Source organism: Mastigoproctus giganteus, chromosome 6, assembly GCF_048544385.1.
Source record: "Mastigoproctus giganteus isolate SK-2022 chromosome 6, ASM4854438v1, whole genome shotgun sequence".
NCBI classification, from domain to species: domain Eukaryota; kingdom Metazoa; phylum Arthropoda; class Arachnida; order Uropygi; family Thelyphonidae; genus Mastigoproctus; species Mastigoproctus giganteus.
Window position 1 is genome coordinate 199,784,327 of NC_143580.1, and position 18,018 is coordinate 199,802,344.

The window sequence follows — 18,018 nt, forward strand, 5'->3', positions numbered from 1 at the left end:
TTCACTTAGGACAACCATAACTTAACATGAGTACTTACAAAGCGAAACTGTTATTGAGACCACAGAAACAGGTATGCCCATGGCATTCTTTTAGTATGGTTATCTATCTGCTCAAATCTGCCGAGGAAGTAGCAGAGAGATGGCCATGTGAAAGAAAGTCACCTTCCTATTTTATATTTTTATTAACTTTATCCCATGTTAATAGTTAACATGGAACCATAGGTGATCCAACAACTGCTAGTAAAACCACAGCTAGCCAGTTAGTTAGGCCTTAATTACCGGTAATACTTCCCGCCAAAAAAAAAAAAAAAAAAAAAAAAAAATTCCCCACCACTCGCAAACCAAAATCTATCGGGATCTTGACCTAATATATCAATGCGCGTATAATGTTTAATTGTTCATCCTACAATAGCATTAATGCCGCATAAATGCAATATTGTTCGAAACAAATATAGAACATTAACTTAAGCGGTTGCCCCAATTATCCCCTTCCCTTTTTTACAATTGGTTCACTGTACAATCAAATCACGTTACGACGAACTCAACATTGTAAAGTACCGTTCACTATACAATGTGCAATAAGCGCCGGTCATTGTGATCTATTAAATAGCAATTCTAATTAGCAAAAATAGGAGGAATATTATCCACAAGCTATAAAAGAAAAGATATATTAAGCAGAAATTTACTCTTTATTACCTTACCAATTAAAAAATACATGAAAAGAATATACATGATAATCGGAATAATTAATACGTACTGTAATATGTACATACAAACTAGTTGACATTTCTGTTTACTAACATTTGTGGGTGGGGATTAAAATTTAAAACACTAAAAAGGTAAGCAATCAATACAGAATTCCAGCTGTCGGTATTATCGCAAATTCAGTAAGATCGAGTTTATTGTCCGTTTATGATAAATTTCACTAACAGAAAAGCCCAATAAACAGGTGACTGCTAATTGTTTTTATTGTTTTATGGTTGTGACCTCCAGAATTTCGACTGAACCACGTGGTACCATCGGAGACAATCATAGGGTAATCTCTAGTGCTGCGGTCTCCTGCCCTGATTAAACGGCATGCTGTCCCAATTAAGTGAAGTAAAGCCTGGCTATTTTCTTGATTGGTTTCTGTTTTTTAAGATTTGCCCCAAATAAACGGCTGCCCCGATTAACCGGTGGCCCAAATAACCGGAATCCACTGTATATGTATATATATAAAGAAGATACCCTTAAACCTATTCTTTTCCCAACAGAAATCTTTTTAGGAAAAATGTGTTCCCCCCCCCCCCCTCCTTACTCTTCCTCTCTTCCCATTAGATATGGCAGCATTTAAAGTAAGATATTTTCAAATCAAATTTAGCAGTATTATTTTTTATTTATGCATTTTAAAAATCATTTTTGTGTCACAAAACTGTTATTCTTTTCAGCTTTATGATATGATAATGCTTTAAGGCAACCATACCATTAATGCATTTTTTAAAGGCCTCTACTTGATTTTCACTTATAATTTATCTGAGTCACTATCTCTGTTACATGTTCTGGAATTTTATGAGTTCAGTTGCCTTTTTAATGCAGATTGATTTTTATTTATCATAATTTAGATTTTCAGATATTCAAGAGCTGGGTAGGAAACTGTTCAGAAAGAATGCAGATGGAGATGAAACTCATAGTATTCTAGTTCAGCTGCAAGAAGAGCAAGAAGCAATACATAGAGGGTGGCAAGAGAAAGGAGATTGGCTCCGACAGTGTATGGATTTGCAGGTAATTTTCACTATACTTAGTTTGATTGAAAATATGGTATATACATACTGTCCATCAGCTTTCTCTTTTATATGCTCGTATTTTAAAACTTTAATAAAAACAAGATATTGGACTTCTTGAAATGCAAATACTACTTACCATGATTATAATGATGGGGTCAGGATATTTTACTTATAAACATTGAGAACTGTGGCTTGAAAGAAAAGAGGAGTGGAACTTGCATTCTGCCCTTGGTTTTCAGTGAATTTCTTTTTCATTTTCTTTTGAAGAAAATTGATTTTTTTTTAATTCATTGATTTAAGACAAGAACGAAACAACAAACAAAAAATACACAGTGACAGTTTGTTATAATGTATGCTCACTGTGGCATGCACAGTGAGCATACATTATAGGCTGTTAATGCACTGCCGGTTTAATAACACTAATTATACAGAAACTATATGTTATAATGAATGATATATGTCTAAATATCAATTTACATATATCCCAGAAATGATGTAATTTTTCTTTCAACAGATAGAGAATTGTACATATAGAGGAAAGATGATAGTTATGAAATACCATTTTTATTTGGACTTTTTGTGACATTATTTATTTCTAAAAATACTAATTCACGCTACAGTATATGTGCATTCTAAACAATATGCTTGGAATCAAAATTATACTCTAAATTTTTGTCATAAAAAATATTTACTTGAAACATACACTTTTTTACCCATTGAAAAATATGATACCTAATATGGAATACTGCTGTGTATATATTTTTTCTCATTACATTTAAATTTAAGATGCCTAGTGTTACTATTCGTAATCTCTCATTTTCAAAATTCATCAACATGTCATTTTCTGTTCCTGAACATTCTGTATGGTGCCAGTGTAAACACCAAATCCACTTCTAGTATTTTCGATCTTGTGAAATCACAAGATCACTTATGCTTATTGATTCTTCATCTGAAGAAGGGCTATCATCTGTCAAGAAGGGCTTTCTGGTTCATGATATCAGAAGCATATTCCACAACTGACACCTTTCCTCTATATCAGGATAAATGGAATTATTTACTCTGCAAGAAGCTTTATAGAGGCATGTATGACTTATATAATCTATTACAATTTCTCAATCACATGCAGAATAATAAATGAAATGGGAAAGATCAAATAACCCACAAAGTTGATGGCTTGCTCAAAAGCATGATTAAGTAAAAATGTCAACAGTTCACAGTCTTAATGATGAAAGACCAAGAAAAGCAAGGTATAATTACAATATGAGGTGTGGCAATAATGTTCCAGGATGGTGCAATAAAAAAAAATCAAAGTGAAGGAGTTAAAAAATGGTTTTATTTTTATTTAAAGTAATCACCACCTGATTGAATGCACCTAGTTTCTGAAAAGAGTCAGCAAAGGCATCCAAAGAGATGATGTTCAGTTAAGTAGCTATGTTTTTTTATATCCTCACCATCCAGAAATCTCTTTTCTTTGAGGGAAATTTTCAACTTGGGAAAGAGGAGGAAGTCTGCTGGTGCTAGATCGGTAGTGTAGGGGATAGTTGATCTAGAGTGCCATGTTTCATTAGAAATGCTTTCAAAGCATTGCAGAATGAGCAGAGGCACTATCAAGCAATAAGAACTAGCTGCCTTTCCTCTCAAAATTGCAGCCTCACTTGTCTTTGAAGCACTGGTAAATAGCACACTACATTGACTCTCTCTCCTCTTCGGGCACAAATTCCTTGTGAATCACATCTGTTGGCGCCTCCGTATCCAGGTGGGAAGGAGCAGCAGTGCGTAGCACACGCTTCTTGATTAGACCGGGGTTCGAGCCCGTCACCTCCAAATACGGAGGATGCGGAAAGGTCAGGGAAATGACCACCGCATATCCCGGAGCAATATGGCCTTAGTTGCTAATGCTCCTAAAAACCAAATAACAAACAAAAACAAAACAATCACATCTGTTTGTCAAAAAATGTGATCATCATGATCCTTGATGATGATTTTGAAGTCCACTGCATGCTCTGTAACTTCCTCTCTGAGTCATACTGAAACATGAAAGCCATCTCCAGTGACAATACAGTTAAAGAAATTAGAATTTTCTTGACAAGTCTAGATGAAGTCTTTGTATGATGACACTCTTTGTTGTTTCTGCTTATCCTTGAGGCTGTGAGGCATAGATTTTGCACAGACCTTCCTTTCCCCTAAATCTTCATGCAGAATTTGATGAATTAGTATTAATAATGGCCATATGGTGCCAGGAAACCTAAGGCTTATGCTGCACTAGCAAAAAAAAAAAAAAAAAAGAAAAAAATAAAGTAAAATAATAATAATAATAAAATTAAATAAAATAAATAATAAAAAGAAAAGGAAATAGACAATCTATGAATTTCCCTCCTCCTGTAGGTAACTCTTCAGCTGACGTTTGACTTGCCCCAAACTGTCAGCCTCTGCCACCAATGTTGGTAACTTATTCCAGTAATCTATAACTCACTGGCTAAAATTGTCTCCTTATTCATATCCAATGCATCGGCCATCATTCTGAGGGTCAAATGATTTTTTGCCAGAATTTTCTGAACTTTTGACCTCATTTTGTGAGGCCAGTAAATACCCACTTCAAAGAAAGACATGAACATCTTCATGTCTTTCTTTGTACTGCTTATACCATTCAGACACATTGGTCGACTCACTGTAAACAGTTTTTAACATTTCATATGTTTCTTTCTGTTGCAGGTTTTCCCAGTTTAAAGTAAAATTTGTTATTCGTTTGTTGCTCCATGGTAAAATTGTGATACAGAACATCAACGATACTGATGAAACAGATTGTTACTTGCAACCTGTCAGCTACTGGACAGTCTTTGTACCACCATCTGTTGGAGGAAATTCGAACTACAACATACCACTTCTGTTTATTTTCAAACACATTGAACATGACCAGAACAGTGTCAGTCAGGGAACTTTATTGCCACACCTCATCATTTTCAACTTCAAACACATTTAATAACTTCATTTTTAATATGAAAGAAATGGAAAACAAATGATTTGACAATGAAGGAAAATGTGCCAAGTTTACAGTATTTCGCTGTATATGGGTTCTGGAGGTGATTGCAGTAGCCATCCAGTGATGTTATGTTATGTTGAGTTTTATTTTGTTTGTTATTGTTCATATGATCAAGGGAACTAGAATAGGTTCTTCAATGCTTGGTTATATAAAGTTTCTTGCAGAATAAATCATTTTATATATTGTGATCGCATATTTGTGTATTTATCTTTATCGCTTGTTTGTAAATAATGCATAGGAATAACACTTATTGAGACACGTCATTTAATTTATTTAATTTTAACTGTTTTTTCAAAATGGCATGTTTCATTATGTTTTTCTTTAGAGTTACGAAAACCAATTTTATATGATTAGAGTAGTTGACTGAAGTGGGAATGTTTTAATGCAGTTTCTGAATTGCAAATACTACCTGTCATATTTATGCATTGCACTTTTTAACTTGTAATTTGAATATAATGAAAATCCATTATAATGATTATTTTTTCTGATTTTCTCATCTTTGGTTATGGTGGACATCATTATACACTGAGTAGCCACTTTATTAGATACATCTATCCTTTCTATGAAATGGAGTGCTCCTTCAGTAACAGTATCCCATGTTTGAACCATACGATATAAAACAGGTGGGGAGATATGTAGGGATGCTGTGTATGTGCATTTTGTGTGAGAATGGTTAAGACAAAATATTTAAGTGGCTTCGAAATGTGGCATGACAGTCTGTGGCAGAAGTGCTGGTATGAATATCTTGAAAACTGCAACCCTGCTGTGGTTTTCACTTACAACCATGTCATGGGTGTATCAAAATTGGTCCAATAACCAAATAACACTCAGCCAATGGTGATCTTATGGTTGGAAACAGTTGGTTGAAGTGAGAGGCCAACTGAAGCTGACAAGGCTTGTGCAGCATAACAGAAAGGATGTAGTGCCAAATAACAACCCAGTACAACAGTGTCAGCCAAAGAGGCATTTCAGAATGCATAACTCGTTATACTTCGTCACAGATAGGGTATTGCACCTAACTTGTATGATAGTGACAAATTGTGGTCTTGCAGTTTCATACTGATGGGCGGACCAGCATATAGTGAAAATAGCAGGAGTCCACGAACTGATCCAGGCATTAATAATGCTAGTGGAAGTGGTATAATGGTGTGGTGGTAGTTTTGTAGTGCACATTGGGCTCTTGATACAAGTGGAGAAACATTTGGATGGCACAGGTTATCTGGAAATTGTTTACATCCCAGTACATTCCTTCATGGCTGCAGAGCATCCATCTGTTAATGGGTTCTTCCAATGGGATAATGTGCCATGTCTCACAAGTAGAATTGTATAGATCTGGTTCCAAGAACATGGATGAATTCACTCTACTGCAGCATCCTCCCAGACACCACATCTCAACCCAAGTGAGCACCTCTGGGATGAGGGGAACAAACTCTTCAGAGCAGAGACCTGCAACCATCCAATTTGCAACAACTGTGGGAAGCAATTGAGTCAGTATGAACCAGCATGCCTGTAACATGCTTTTGACATCTTGGCAGGTCACTGCTGTGGCAAATCTAGGCTGTTTTGAGAACTAAAGGGGAACCTAGTTGCTATTAGGTACATCTACCAAATAAAATGGCCATTCAATATATAAGAATATCTTGATATACAAAGTAGATATCTTTCTGGAGCTTCATTTCTGTGTTGACTTGTAACATTAACCCACTGTGAGGATGCTTTTTTTAGCCTTTGTAATGTAAGCACTTCCTAAAGTACAATTCATAATTAATGTTGTAAACAAAGAGTAACAGTTATTTATATATAAAATATATTTTTTTCTGTGCAGTATTAAAATTAAATTACATGAATAAAATGTATTTACATTCAATAGCATGATCTTCTATAGAGCCGTAACATTGCATTGCCCACTGAACACTACAGCTCCATATGGAGGGGGGGGGGAACAGATTTTGATTAAGTTATGAATGAACTGACAGGATTTACTGATGAAAATTATCCAGTTTGAGGCTCTTCCTCCTCTCTCTTGATGATGAGTAACTTTCTTTTTTTTTTTTTTTTTTTTTTATAGTGACATTAGCATTAGTAGAGGCATATGATTCAAGAAAGCAAGTTTATACAGCATCAGCCAAAAAAAAAAAAACCCGTTCCCATTTCACCCATCCATTCGCTCGCTCCAAATATTTGTCTAGTTTTGTCTTGAATTTATTTAAGCTGTCCACTTCAACAACAGATGGAAGTTTGTTCCAGAAATCAAACACCCACTGGCTAAAGGCAAATTTCTGCAAATCTATTCTGCAACTGTTTTTCCTCAATTTGAATTTATGTCCCCTCAGGTGATTAACCTGGGCAAGAGGAAGAATCTCATCAGCATTGAGTTTGCTCAAGCCATTCAAGGCCTTATAAACCTCAATCAGATCACCTTGCAGGTATCTAGTCTCCAGACACTGTAATTTGCAAAACTTAAGTCTTTCTTTGTAAGAGCTAATCTTGTTCCCTTCTCTGTACTTGTTCCAGCAGCTCTGCCTCCAGACCTGTATCCATCTATCCTTTCTGCCTCAGCTCTGCCTCCAGACCTGTATACATCTATACTATACTATGCTATACTCAAGGCGTGGCCTGACCATTGCCTTATACAAGGGGGATAATCACCTCCTTATCCCTGCTAGAAAAATTCCTGTATATCATTGACAAGACACCATGAGCTACTCTTGCAGACTGTCTGCACTACTCAGAAAACTTCATATCTGTCTGCACAATTACCCCCAGGTCCTTTTTATTCTCTACCACCCTGATTGTAGTACCACACAGTTGATACATTACTCTGGGGTTACTGCTACCCATATGCAGTACTTTACATTTGTCAATGTTAAACTTCAGTTGCCACCTCTCAGCCTGTCTGCTCAACTGTTCTAGATCTTGTTGCAGTAGCGTACTGTAAAAGATCTAGACAACCCTGCCAACCTTCGTATCATCTGCAAACTTAGACATTAAGCCTGATATATCTTTATCATTAATAAATAGAAAACAACAATGTAGCAGTTGATGTCATTCATGATAGCACTGCTTTGCTCCAGATTTGGAACATTCTCCAAGAGCATTTCCGATGATGTACCAGAAATTTAATTTAAAGCAGCAGAATGAACTTTGATTGTGATGATTCTCCCAGGTACAGCCTCTCAAACACTGTGTTACCTTCTTTTGCTACACTGTTTGTCCATCTCCTTCCACCTACCCTGCAACCTGATGTTCATTCATCACGAGATTTGGAACACGCTCCAAGAGCATTTCAAATGATGTACCAGAAATTTAATTTAAAGCAGCAGAATGAACTTTGATTGTGAGGATTCTCTCAGATACAACCTCTGTTTTGTTACTTTCTTTTGCAACCTGATGTTTATCCATCTCCTTAATGGATTTTATCCTGTATTTTCTTCATGAGAAATCAAACACTTTCTGTTCAGTTTATAAGTTTTACAAAGTGTAGCATTATTAGCCAGTTTGACAATTTTAATTGTCAGCTTGATGTTACTTTCGGAAGCTGAATTCAAAAGGTTGCAGCTGTTACTTCTACTCAACTCTGGGTCTGTGCTAATACATTTTTTTTTAATGTAAACATGATAATAAAAAGGTAAAAGGTACTAAATATGCAACTCTGCTTTTGACTTATCCTGTATATTATTATATATATGTGTGTGGTACTAGCATACACACATGGTATAACTGATTATGATTGCTTTCTTTTCCCTGGCGATTTTTTTGCCTGATAAACTCATCCGTCAATCATTTTGCATCATTTCGATGCCTCATGTTATTTTTTGTTATTATGTCTGACATTATATTTGATGGTCCTGAAAGGGTTCTGTTAATGAGCATCACTGGCAGCGAATGAATAATTTACTGAAACAAACTGAATGTTTATCATCAGAGTTCTTGTCTTTTTATGTCTAAAATCAAAATATTCAGACATCTATATAACCATTCCCACCAGTACAGGAAACTCAGATTCATCAGATTTAAGCTGACAAATTTTGACTTCAGTACAAAGAAATACCTCATGTAAATGATGAAGTTGAAGGTGGAAAATTAAGCATGGAAATAAACAATAAAGTAAGGAAAGTAGAAAATGTAGAAAGTCAGTTAGACATTCATTCAGAGTAAAAAAGAAATTAGCTAAAATAAAAAGTGTTTTAGGCTTAAAAATGACGTTTATAACATCATTTTTTAACTTATGAATCTGAGAGCTGAGTAAGAATATAGTAATGAAAAATTAGTGACTGGAAGGTTAATAGTCCAGAAGAACAGAGTTGTACTGACACAGTGACCTGTAAATCTATGGGCATAACAGAGACAAATGATGATGAAGATTGAATATTCAAATAACAAATAATATTTACACATTATTGTGTTGCTGTTCACACATACAGGAAATGAAAATCTTAATCTTGTTAATCTGTATCAAAATATTGTATGTATATTTTTAAATGTACATTGTTTACTTTTAAATATAAAATTACACTGCCATGTTTTAAGGATTTGTTCTCTAATTCATAATAATAGTTCAGTTTCTGTTGTAGCCTACGTTTATTGGTAATCACAGCATCAGAGTTTATGGAATTCACTGATATCTTATAAAAATTAAACACAATTATATATATTTTAATAGCTTACTATTAAATATCATTATGTGTTTTTTTTTTTTTTTTTTTTAATTTGAAAATATGACATTTTTAATGCAGGTGTTCAACAGAGAAGCAGACCAGATCGATAGCATCACTAACAGCCATGATGCATTCTTAGAATTTGAAGACCTTGGAGTAAGTATTTTGGAATGTGAGTTTGCTGCCCGTTTGTGTAATATTCAAATAATAAGGTGTTTATCAAAATAAATTGAATTTTATATAAGGCTTTGTCTATATTATTTTAAATAGATCTTGTTTGAATGGTGTTTTCATATAATAATAGTTATTGAACAATAATTTGAAAAAGTTTTACACACCAGTGTTAGTAATGGCAAATGATGCAAGAAAGCAAGCAAGCTTATACAGCATTAGCAAAAAAAAAAAAAAAAAAGAGAGAGAGAGCGAGCGAGCGAGCCAACACTTCTCATATCACCTCTAACAGTTTATCTAGTTCTTCCTTGAATTTATTCAAACTGCCCACCTCTGCAACACCAAATGGACATTCGTTCAACCACCCACTAGCGGAAGGCAAATTTCTACACATCTGCACTGCAACTATCCTTCCTTAATTTGAATTTAGCTCCCTTGTTTGTATTCTGAAGAGGAAGGATTCCATCAGCATTCAGCTCAAATCCTTAAACACCTCAATTAGATCTCCTGATAGGCGTCTAGTATCCACATGCTTCACTTTGCAAAACTGAAACATTTTCTGGTAAGAACACCCTTTTGTTCCTCCTACTAATCTTATTGCTTTTCTCTGTATCAGTTCCAAGATATCCACATCCTTCGTAAAATGAGGCCACCAGACTCAAGATTTTGCTTGAATACTGCCTTGTACAATGAGACAGTCTTGGCAAACTCCTGTATATTATTGACAAAATCCCACAAGTTCATTCAGTTCCCTGTTAGAATTTTACACAGTTCTGGTATCCCTATTCCTAAAAAAATTCCTCATATGTGAATATAGATGCAAAATACATATTTAATTTTTCAGCGACCTGAGCAGCAGCATCAACAACTAAATCATTCATACCTAGTGGACCAATGTGGTTCCTCCTCTTCCTTCTAGTGTTTACATAAGTAAAGAAGTCTTTGCTGCTTTTCTTTCCCAGACTTCTTATAATTTGCCTTAGCTTGCCTAACTTCCTCTGTGACTTGATTGCAGACTAGTTTATATTTTCTGTTGGCATCTGCATCACCTGATAATTTATATGTATCCATGTATTTTTCTTTTCTGTCATGAGTCTCATCAGTTCAAATGACATCCATTTAGGTCTACACTTTGAACAGTTTATCTTAATGGATATAAAATGCCTAGTAGCATTTTATATCCATTAATGGATAATAAAATGCCTGTAATTCTAGAATTACATGCCAGAAATTTCAGAGAATGGTGAAGCATAATCTGTAAAACCATGTAAAGTTACAAGAAGTATATAAGTGACTAACATATAAGCTGTATGCATAATGAATCGATGCAAACATTCACACTGGAAAGTGGCCTGAGAAACACATTACAGTAGTTGTGATATGTTAGCTACCAGGAATCAGCATTAAATTTTTATCAGCCAGATAACAATAAAGCAGGCAGATAACAATAAAGCACCAGATAACAATAAAGCCAATTCTGTTATAACATTAGCATTAGTAGAGGCATTTGATGCAAGAAAGCAAGCTTATGCAGCATCAGCCAAAAAAAAAAAAAAAAAAAAAAAACCACTTCCACTTCACCCCTCTGTTCGTTCAAAATACCTGTCCAGCTGAGCCTTAAACTTATTTAGGCTATCAACCTCCACCACAAGGGATGGAAGTCTGTTCCACCAACCAACCACCCGCTGGCTAAAGGCAAATTTCCGCACGTCTATCCTACATCTGTCTTTCCTCAATTTGAATTTATGCCCTCTCAGGTGATTTTTCTGAGCTAGAGGAAGAATCCCATCAGCATTGAGCATGCTTAAACCATTCAAGGCTTTATACACCTCTATCAGATCACCTCGCTGGTGCCTAGCCTCCAGACACTGTAATTTGCAAAACTTAAGCCTTTCTTCGTAAGAGCACCCCTTTGTTCCATTCACTAATCTTGTTGCCCTTCTCTGTACTCGTTCCAGCAGCTCTACATCCTTCTTGAAATGAGGCCTCCAGACCTGTATACAGTACTCTAGGTGTGGCCTGACCATCGCCTTATACAATGGAATAATCACCTCCTTATCCCTGCTGGAAAAATTCCTGTATATCATTGACAATACTCCATGAGCTACTCTTGCAGCCCGTCTGCACTGCTCAGAGAACTTCATATCTGCCTGCACAACCACCCCCAAGTCCCTTTCATTCTCTACCACTGTCAGCGTTGTACCACAGAGTTGATACGTTGCTCTGGGGTTGCTGTTTCCCATGTGTAGTACTTTACATTTGTCAATGTTAAACTTCATTTGCCACCTCTCAGCCCATCTGCTCAACCTTTCCAGATCCTGTTGCAGCAGCAAAGTGTCAGTAGTGTCCTTGACAACCCTGCCAACCTTTGTATCGTCTGCAAAATTGGACATTAAGCCCGATATACCATCATCAATATCATTTATAAATACAGAAAACAATAATGGACCCAACACTGAGCCCTGAGGGACTCCACTAATAACATCAGTCCACGATGAGCAGTGTTCATTGATTACCACTCTCTGTCTTCTCCCCCTCAACCACCCCTTTATCCATAGCAGCAATTTGCCTCCAATGTCACACTGCTCCAATTTGTGTAGCAGTCTTCCATGTGCAACAGTATCAAAAGCCTTTCTAAGATCCAAGTATATAATATCAAAGTTATTCCCTGCATCCAGTTCTTTTGTGACTGCATCATAGTATCCAATCAAGTTGGTCAGGCAAGACTTCCCCTTAACAAAACCATGCTGTGTCTGAGCTATAACTGAAGTCTTGTCTAAATGATCCTGCAGTGCTTCTTTAACCAGTGCCTCCATTAATTTTCCTGGAACAGAAGTTAAGCTCACAGGTCTATAATTACTTGTGTCAGCCTTTGATCCTCCTTTGTGAATTGGGGTCACATTTGCACATTTCCAGTCTATGGATACCTCCCCTGAGACCAAGGAAGCTCTCATAATTATGGCTAAGGGTTTGCTTACTTCCTTTGCTGCCTCCTTTAATATAACTGGATAGATCCCATCCACCCCAGGTGCCTTTCTTGTGTTTATCTTCAACAGTTTCTCCTCCACTTTACTCCCAGTTATTTCAAGATTCTGTAGCTTACTGCTAGAGTTGAATACACCTCTGGCATTCCCCTCGCTGAATAACTCCTCATGTGTGAATGTCGATGCAAAATATTCATTTAGTTTGTTAGCTACCTGAGCAGGATCATCAACACTTGACCCATCAATATCAAGTGGACCAATCTGATTCATCCCCTTCCTTCTAGAGTTTACATAAGTAAAGAACTCTTTGCTGTTTTTCTTTGCATCCCTTGCCAAGGATTTCTCGTAATCTGCCTTCGCCCGCCTAACCTCCTTTGTAACTTGGTTGCATATCAACTTGTATCTATCATAGGCTTCTGTGTCATGTGTTAATTTGTATGTATCCAATGCATTTTTCTTCTCTGCCATATGCCTCATTAGTTCATCTGACATCCATTTTGGCCTAAACCTTGAACAATATTTCTTAGTTGGTATGTAAAGCCTAGTAGCTTCTAAGATAAGTTCTTTGAATGCTTCCCATTTTGAATTTGCTGTTGGTAACATCATCAGTTGGTCCCACTGTATAGAATTTAAATACTGTCTCAGTCCATCGTAGTCGCCTTTACGGAAGCAATAACCCTTCCCTTTACCCCTAATGGTAGTTACCTCTTTGAGTAAATCCCACTTCAGCACACTGTGATCACTGCCACCTAGTGGTTCATTTATCTGCAGATTCTTAATGCATGAAGAGTCACTGCTGATAATCAAATCAAGAGTATTACTCCCTCTAGTTGCCTCCCGAATATGCTGATGTAGAAAACAATCATCCAATAAATCCACAAAAGCCCTGCTAGTGTGTGAGTAACCAGCCCCCAAATTCCAGTCAATATCTGCGAAATTAAAATCTCCCATTATAAGACACCCTGATTTACTGGCCCACTCTATTTCCCTGTACAGTTCCTTATTATACTCATCAGAGTCATTAGGCCTATAGCACACTTCTACTCTCAATTTTGATCTCCCAATGTTTATGTCACACCAAACTGACTCCACACTGCACTGTCCAGCGATGTCGACTGGCTTCACTTCCTTGGTTTTTATGTGTTTCTTAACTAATAGCATAACACCTATCCCCTTCCTATCCTGTCTATCCTTTCTGTAGACGTTGTACTCCCCAAATTGCAGTTCCGCATCCCTTATATCTGTGTGACACCACGTCTCTGATATCCCAACAATATCTGCCTTCGATGTTTTGAGCAATACCTCAAATTCATCAAATTTATTTACTAAACTCCTAGCATTGGTGTACACGCAAGTATACCTGCACCTGTTTCTATTCTTAGCTACCCTAACACAACCCATGTGTTTACTTGTACCGCAATGGCTCCCAGCAGTCTCTGAAATACCATGCATCTTGTTTTTCAGGCTTCTGCTCATTCTAATAGAAGCAGTGCAAGAATCTCTTTCACCTCTGCCAGTGGCTACTGTCAATCTATTGGTCTTTGTCTCCCCCCAAGCTAGCAGTTTTCCGACCCACCTAACACTGCCTCGATAGCATCAGCAAATATTCTTGCACCCTTTCTATTTAAGTGTATCCCATCCCTGTAGAAGCAATCTCTCCTGTTAACAAGTACAGTCCAGGCTGAAAAAAATTCTACCCCTTGAGCCTTGCACAATCTTTCCAGGGCCGAATTGATCGACAAGGCTCTCATCATATACTCCCTCCTATCGTGTCTGGGCAGAATTGCAGACACTTTCAAATTCAACCCTAATTCTCGGCTTTTGTTCAACAGTGACCTGTACTTGTTAAGTAATTCTGCCGGTCTCCTACTCTTAATATTATTAGTACCAACGTGTACAACTATATCACCTTTTGTGCCCTTAAAAGATGATATTCGCTCTACAACATCATCAACCTTTGCCCCTGGCAGACATACCCTGGTCCTGTTCCACCTATCTTTTTTACAAAGCATATTCCCCGTTTCCCTGACAATAGAGTCACCAACAACTACTAGTTCCTTCGGGACCAGCGCATTCTGCCTTGGGGGTTGTCTCTGTGTCACACGATGCCCAAGTGCAAGCTCTGGCGTTGATGTGGGCAGCTGAGAGCTTGATGGGCCCCTCAATTTAGTTTTTTCGAGGGCATCCACCCTGTCCTTCAAGCTCTCATATAGGCCCGTAAGAACGCCGAGTTGTTGCCTGATATTGATACACTCCTTGCATCGCGCACACACAAAGACATCCCACTTGGCAGTATCATGTCCCGTACCCGATTGCTCTGCAAACATCAAGCAAACAGTGCATTTTATAAGGCTGTGAGTCAGAGGACAACTGCCCCCCTCAGTTCTGCTCTGAGCCACAGCACGTCCATTAGCTTGAGCCTTTTGCTTTGCTGCTCTGGTCTGAGTCATGATTCTATTAATTTATTAATTAATTATGTTATGTTATTAATTATATTACGTTTGTAATCTAAGTCGTTATATGTATTTATTTAAACGTACAATTTAACTGCTAACGAAGTTCAACTAACGCTATCTAGTACGGTATAAAACCTACGGTATATCTAGTACGGTATCACAATGGCGGGAAAGTTACTAACGGTAGCGATAGTTACGAACACGTGGAAACCCTTACCGATACTTTTACAAGGCCGAGTAAAGAATAAATACACCAAATTAATGAAAAAATCACAAAATAATGTTATACTACTAAATTTAAATCAAAAGTTTTAGGAAAACAATAATTTCAAATCAATAAATAGGAAAAATCCACTTAGCGGCTTGGAACACGACCGTCACTAGTAGCCTCGTCAGCAGACTCAACTCAACATGGCATCTGTCAATGCATGTTTCAAGTTGTGTGTTTATTTATTTGACTCCTTGAACACCATGATGTTTGCCAGAGGATTTCATCACCCAGGAATGCTTTGATCATCCAAATTTTGAGTTATTCCTTTTTTTTTTTTTTTTTTTTTTTAATGTGAACCCCAAACACGAGAGGTATTAGAACCTATAGTACTTAGTACCATGCTTGGGTTGGAGGTTGCAAAGACGAAAGAAGATATTTGTTGACATTGGACTTGAACTTCTGTAGATTGTAATTTTCAGGAAATACGTATGAAGGAAGGTTGTTCCAGAAAACGGCAGTTGAATGAATAAATGAGGAAGATGAAAAGTTGGTTCTGTGGGTTTGAAGTTGGACAGTAAATGGATGTTGGCTGGTGGCAGCACGTGTTTGGAATGTTTTGAAAGGGAGAGCGGGAATTATAGAAGCCAATTCAGAAGAACAATGCCCATGGAAGTATCTATAGAAGAGGCATGCAGCAGAAACAGTATGTCTATGAGACAGCGAGTGGAGAGACTCTGTTAGAGATGAATCATTAATTAACCTAACTGCCCTCTTCTGAATGGAATCAAGAAGCCTGAGAGAGGTTTTTGGGGGCACCACTCCAGATGTGGGAACAATATTTCATGGCAAGGCGGATTTGCGATTTATACAGAGTGAGCAGCTGTTTGGAAGAAAAGTAACACCGAGAGCAAAAGAGAAAACCAAGTTTTTTAGATGCAGAAGAAGCAATATTTGTAATGTGCTTGTGCCAAGAGAGATTAGAAGTCAGGGTAATCCCCTAAAGAGATGTATCATTTTGGCTAGAAATCGGAGTGTCCCTAAATATAAGCATAGGAGCAGAAGAATTCTTTTTGCGAGATATAAGACAAGACTGAGTTTTAGAAGGGTTGAAATCAACTAAGTTGTCTTTGCCCCACCGGAGAATTACCTGAAGATCGGCATTTAAGGAATTGGTAGCAGATTTTCGAGAAGTTGAAGCTGATTGAGCAGGACAAGGTTTCTCAAAATGGAAAGTGGAATGCAGTGTGCTATCATCGGCAAAACTATGAATGGGATTGCCAGTCAGTGGAAGAAGGTCATTAATGTACAAGAGGAAAAGAGTGGGGGAAAGAACTGAACCTTGGGGGACACCGGCATTAGTGGAGAAGTTAGAAGACAGAGAGCCATCTACTATCACCCTCAGTGAACGATCAGAGAGAAAACTGGATAGCAAATTACTAAAAACAGTTGGCAAACCATAAGATGGAAGTTTATTTAGAAGACCTTTATGCCAAACACGATCAAAAGCCTTTGAGATGTCAAGAGCAACTACTTGTGTTTCACGGAACTTTTCCATTGAATTAGTCCATAAATGGGAAACATAAGCCAGAATATCACCAGTGGATCGACACTGACGGAATCCATACTGGCGATCGTTGATCAGACAGAAGGTTTCTAGGTAGTTTAAGAGTTGGCGGTTAATTGATTTCTCCATTACTTTAGAAAGAGTAGAAGTAATTGCAATGGGACGATAATTGGATGGGAGGGATTTGTCACCCTTTTTAGGAACTGGCTGGATATGAGCAAATTTCCAAGCAGAAGGAAAAACACCTTTAGAATAAGAAAGTGAAAAAAGGTGGCAAAGAATAGGAGTAAGTTCAGGAGCACAGGTTTTGAGAACAAGTGGAGAAATATCATCAGGACCTGGAGCTTTCTTAGCATCAAGATTCATCAAAATCCTTCTGATATCCTTTTGACGGAAGACCACAGGAGGCATTGAATGGAGCGTGTTAGGAATGGTGAGAGGTGTTTTACCAAGATCATTAATACATGAGCTGGAAGAAAAATGGGATGCTAGCAGGTCAACTTTATCCTTGGCTGAAGTGACAACAGAACCATCTGGTTTGGACAGAGGTGGGAGCAGAGATGGGCAAAAGTTGCGGCCAATAGCTTTGGCAAGAGACCAGAATGCTCGGCTACCATTAGGGCAAGAAGCAAGTTTTCTACTCTTAGCCTGTGAAATACCACCACTTTGCTTATTGGAGGCTTGAAGTGGTGGAACCCATGTTTAGTCTCTAGAGCTAAGTTCCAGTCAACCCTTCCCTATCTCTTCCATCATGCAGTATGATTGATGACTTTTGAGGTTATGATGAATGTCGTGGCGAGATCCAATATTCCTTACATTTCGAGGGTACAGCTCTAAAACGGTGTTCGCAGGCCGGATGCTAGTTAGTACACCGGACCAAACTTATTGGTAACTATTGGTATTCAGTCCAAACTTATTGGACTGAACCTATTGGTAACTCTCTAGGAAGCTTCTTGATCAGCTAGTGTATAATCTTGCTACCTCTACTGAGCCAGATAGTGACTGGAGGGAGTCCGAGTAGTGTGTATGCAGGGGAGCATTGTCGAGGCCACGTTATGTCAAGGATCTGGGTATATTCTTACCACATGTACGCCATATCCAAAAATTTCATTACTTCATACAGCATGTACCACCTACTTTCTTACTATTGAATACACCATGAATTGTCAAA

At 37.5% G+C, this 18,018-nt stretch overlaps 1 protein-coding gene across 3 annotated transcripts in view; it reads left to right on the forward strand.

Moving 5' to 3' along the window:
- Positions 1–18,018, forward strand: part of kst (spectrin beta chain, non-erythrocytic 5 kst) — a 593,342-nt gene that overhangs the window by 290,817 nt on the left and 284,507 nt on the right. For all 3 annotated transcript variants that reach the window (XM_090376665.1, XM_090376667.1, XM_090376666.1), the window contains exons 30-31: positions 1,602–1,761; positions 9,540–9,617. In XM_090376665.1, the coding sequence (XP_090232791.1) occupies positions 1,602–1,761; positions 9,540–9,617 (238 nt within the window). The remainder of the gene's footprint in view (positions 1–1,601; positions 1,762–9,539; positions 9,618–18,018) is intronic.